At 46.0% G+C, this 4,809-nt stretch overlaps 1 protein-coding gene across 1 annotated transcript; it reads right to left on the bottom strand.

Moving 5' to 3' along the window:
• Positions 1-388: 388 nt before the first annotated feature.
• Positions 389-3,574, bottom strand: LOC125539348 (tricetin 3',4',5'-O-trimethyltransferase-like). Its single transcript, XM_048702792.1, has 2 exons — positions 3,115-3,574; positions 389-1,186 (listed from the first exon to the last, which is right to left on the bottom strand). Exons 1-2 carry the CDS (start codon positions 3,525-3,527, stop codon positions 514-516), a joined length of 1,086 nt encoding a protein of 361 aa, XP_048558749.1. The 5' UTR covers positions 3,528-3,574; the 3' UTR covers positions 389-513.
• Positions 3,575-4,809: the final 1,235 nt, after the last annotated feature.

Raw genomic sequence — 4,809 nt, 5'->3', positions numbered from 1 at the left:
TTCCCTTCAAAAGTTATAGCTTTTCAAAGTTTTACAAAATGAAATTTAATGCATATAAGAGACCTTGATTTACACAGTATGTGAACGTGTTGCATTAAATGTACTTGCTTTGCATCCCCTTTTGCCAACGGGTGGGGCCAAATTACCATGCATTTTTTCCGCATCACGCGATTGACGACTGCAGTGCGTGTCCTCGGCTTTGACAAAAAGTGCAACTGCACTTTTAAGTATTTGGGTAAACTAAATATAGCACAACACAACACAGTTCAACAACAAAAAACAAAATAAACATGCTTGATGTGCTCTATATGCGTAAGCCTGCACACAAGTTCCTAGGCTTAACATTGCCAAATTTACTCAACATAGAAATAGCAATTTCTCGCACAACTTAAGTACCAAATCCTTTATTATGTACGTAAAATATGTTAATGATTCAAAATTAAGTAAACACGATGGAAACTCGAAAGTCATTTGTGGATTTTAGGAGCAACAACTAGAAGCTAATACTGAAATTTATTTCATGAATTCAATGACCCACGCATTGCCGTAGATGTGAATGGTCTTGACACTGGTGAACCCTGCACCCCTTGCAAGCTCCTCGAACTCCCTCTGTTGCCTCTCCTTGCCACCTGGGGTGTGCATGAGCATGATCATGTCACCTAAGAACATCAGCTGCCCCCTGGATGTTGAGTCTGGTTTCAACGGCAAGATGCCTTCCATGACGATGACCTTGCCGTGAGCAGGGAGTGCGTCAAAGCAGTTCCTTAGTAGATTCGTGCAATGCTTGTCAGTCCAGTCATGAAGGATCCACTTTAGGAGGATGGCATCGCCGGAGGGCACCTTCTCGAACATGTCACCCCCGACATGCTCCACACCAGGGAAGGACGGCGCATCAGAGATAACGTGGGGCAAGTCGAAGTTGACCCCCTTGATGTGCGGGTACTTGGAGGTGATGGTGTGGATGGTTGCACCCACACCACCGGCGACATCAACAAGGGTGCCCACACTGTCAAAGCCCATGTAGAACTCAAGGAGCTTCTTGGTGATGATGGTTGAATGGTTCTTCATGGCCTCGTTGAACATGCGGTTAACGTGCATGTTCGTGCTGTTGTACTCGAACAACGTCATCCCGTATGCTCTTTGGAACGGGAGGCCACCATCAAGGACTGCGTCCTTCAAATGATACCTGCAAATTAGTTACGAGCTTCTAGTTTAGTTTACTGATAGTGGAGTATTGGTGGCATGCAGTTGTTCAACTTCCAACTTTACAAGCAAATTCATCAAGAAAAAAACATTTTTTTTCAGTACTTCTAGTTAGTACTTGGACATTGGTCAAAGTTTCAAGTTTTGCATCGACTAATTGGCAGTTGGTGGATAAATCTATAATTGAATAGATACTGTTGGCGCAGGATCACAAGCCAGACTAAACTATCAGAACTAAAGTCGGAAGTCATAACTGCCTGAGAAGGTATATATAACATGTTGATTTAAGAAACTATCTATTATTATATTATTTAAACAAGATGTGAATAAGTCACCACTTATACATAGAGTAAATAATCTGATTCGTTAAAAATATTACAAGCCTATATTATAAACGACTAGGATTCAATTTCTTTTAGAAATTCGGAGCAACCAGGTTCCTATAGCTAGATAGAAGGCAACATAACTGAGCAGTACGGTTGTCAAAAGAAAGAAAAGAAAAGAAAAGCTAGGAGAGCAGCCGAGTACACAAGCTTAATATATTTGCATGCACCAGCAGACATTTCAAATTAGCATTCCATTAATTCTACCGTAGCAAATAGGCAAATATGGCACGTGATACAATGAAATATTATTTTATAGCTAAAGAATACAGGTCTATTTCTAAATTCATAGTAGGTAAAACTATTTTCTGGAAACAAGTTAACATAGACGCGTATATTACAAACACCACCACACGCGCAAAACTAGATATAACTTTCTAATGACTGGAATCTTGGAGCTTCACGGTTGATGGGATCTAACTCCTATTAGGTAGATAAATATACAAACTCTATATTCACATGATATTTCAAAGGAAAAAGGAAAACGAACACAAAAAATAGCAATTTGATTTTCATGTACTTCATGAACAAAGTACGTAGCAAAATTTCACAAGAGATATTATATAAAACAATGCTGTTTGATCATAAATACACTCCTCCATGCAAATAAGCGAGGATCGCTCACTTACTGGTAATTAACTGTTATATATCAAAATGCGTGAACGTAAAATAGGCAAGCGAATTCGCACATGCATGCATATTCATAAAGAGAAGATACAACGTTGGGATTAATTAAGAAGATGTTTTACAAAAAAAAGTAAGGAACAAATCATGTCAAGTACATAATAATTTTAGAAAAAAAATTCAAGTGCACAATAAAACATTCTCTTTGTGCCAAGAAAACATAAGACAATGCAAAATAATGGAGAGATAATTAGAAAAGGAGAGTGGTTTTTCAGATCTCGAGTGCCCCTACATCCTCTACGAACAGTAAATTAGAAAAAAAATGAAACTTTGCAACATCAAATATGATCAAACTTTGTAGGTGCTTGCAAGTTTTCAAGCCAAAAAAACATCCGAGGAGATATACACAAGAAAAAGATTTCAATGCTTGATGTTTTGAGCACTTTTAGCACTGAAATCTGAAATTCATGATATTCGAGGAGCTCTACATGATATTTCGTTTTAAAAACTTGCAAGAACATACAAAGTTGGCCATATTTGATGACGCATATATGTGTGTGTGTGTGTGTGTGTGTGTGTGTGTGTGTGTGTCAGAAATTCGGAATAAACCCCGGCCTCTGCATCATTGTGATGCATACGTCCATCTTGTATATATATATGTATATATACTAATGTGTCAAAGCTAATTAATATGTGTTTTTTCTGAGAGAACAACATTGTATGGAATAGAAACACCATATATTGACATCAACTGAAGTCAAGTATGAGACTTCACTGTTGAGTTTAATAGTTAGTAAAATATTCCATAATTAGTAGAAAGATAGACACCCAAAGGTGAGGAAGAGTGGAAGAGAAAAACAGTCCAAAAGAACAATAGTCTTGAGAAAATAACGATCAAACTCACCAGCCCTCCATATTGACCTTGTCCTGGATCATCAGGACTAGCGCGATAATGGAGACACCGTCCTCGTTGGGGGTGAGCCACTTGCACACTGGTGCGGGGCCGTACCGGCGGGCGAAGAGGCCGTCCTCACCTTCGTCGACCTCACACAACACTACGTTGTACGACGCCAGCAGCCGCAGTATGCGGTCCACCATGGCCGGCGCGTCCGGATTGGCCGCCTTGGATGGCAGCCGCGCAATCACCTCCGAAGGCGACAACATCTCCCCGCCTGCGCTCACCAGGACCTCGAGCATGCCCAGCTCGATGGCGCCCTTGAGCGTCATCGGTAGGATAGATGCAGCGGCAAGTTGCATCGCGTACATGCACGCCTCCTCGTCGCCAGCAGCTGGGCCAGCGACCATTTCCGAGCCCATTATATGTAGCTAACTGAGCTTCGCCCGCTACTGCTGCTGATGTTGCTTCTGGTGGTTGGTGGTTTTCTTAGCTAGTTTAGGAGTATGCTAAGGGTACATATAGGAATAGGAGCAATGCTGGTTGCTCAAGTAGGACAAGTGAATTATCTGTTATCAACAGTTCACCCAAATTGGATCTAGAACAACAGCCTGCCTGACAAATTATGTATTACAGTACGTAGTTGTTGGAGACGGCGAGAGCAATATGGTACTTCTTTAGAAAGGCTTTTTGGTAATGGCTTTTGCGAGTGTTTGTTAAGTAAATATGTAGTCACCGGCTGCAAATAGTTGAACCAGTGATTATGACGCGATGTAAAACTAATCAAATATTTTTACTCAGCAGTTCATCAAATTTCGACACGTGACTATGTTATAGACGTACTCTCTCCGTCCCTAACTTAGTGTCTCAACCTTAGTCCCAGGAAGGCCTCCCCAGGCCATTTTTTCGCGTCGGCGTCAAAAAAACGGCTCAGTCGCGCACCCAGGAGTCCGATTTTCGCCGGCCTGGGCCGAAAACAGCGCCGGCGGACCCAGGCCGAACCCGGCGCGCTGGGGGGCGCCCGAGGGCGCCGGGGCGAACTGTTTTGGCGCGAAACAGCCGTGGGCCCGCCGCGTCAGCGACACGGCGCCTCGTCTTCCCTCAACGGCCTCGGTTCCCGCGGGGAATCAATGCCAAGGCTGCCGCCGGTCAGCCTTACCATTGATTCCTCACGGGCGGCGCGTCACGGGACGGCGCGCCGACGCCTCCCCTCCCTCACACGCGTACACACGGGTGCGGCGCGGCTATATAGCCGGTGGCCTGCACTCGCCTGTGCCCACACCAGCCCCGCCCCTCGCCGCCGCCCAGCTCCTCCCTCTCCCTACCTCTCCCGAGCGCCGCCGCCCAGCCCCTCCCTCTATCTCTCTACCTCTCCCGAGTCCGTCGCCATGGCGGAACGCTACCCCGGAGACGAGGCGGCGGCCAACGGCTTCGGCCGCCGTTCGCTCCGCGAACAGGAGTCCTGGCTCCTGTTCCAGGCGAACATCCCGGCGCCGCCGGACATGCGCGCCGGGCCGACGGGGTGGAGGCTCAGCGCCGGGGGAGTGCCCATTCCCCCGTTGCCTGACACCGTGGCGAAGCCGCAGTACTTCGCCGAGGAAGTCGAGGTTGTGCGCGCCTCCCTCACCGACGCCCAACTCTCCCTCCCCCAGTACGCCGCCAACAACCACGCGGCTTGGGCGGCGTATTTCGAGCGCCGCCAGC

The sequence above is a fragment of the Triticum urartu genome, chromosome 1 (genome assembly GCF_003073215.2).
Source record: "Triticum urartu cultivar G1812 chromosome 1, Tu2.1, whole genome shotgun sequence".
In the NCBI taxonomy this organism is placed as follows: domain Eukaryota; kingdom Viridiplantae; phylum Streptophyta; class Magnoliopsida; order Poales; family Poaceae; genus Triticum; species Triticum urartu.
Note: the sequence above shows the minus strand (reverse complement) of the source record. Positions and strands in the feature narration are given on the sequence as shown.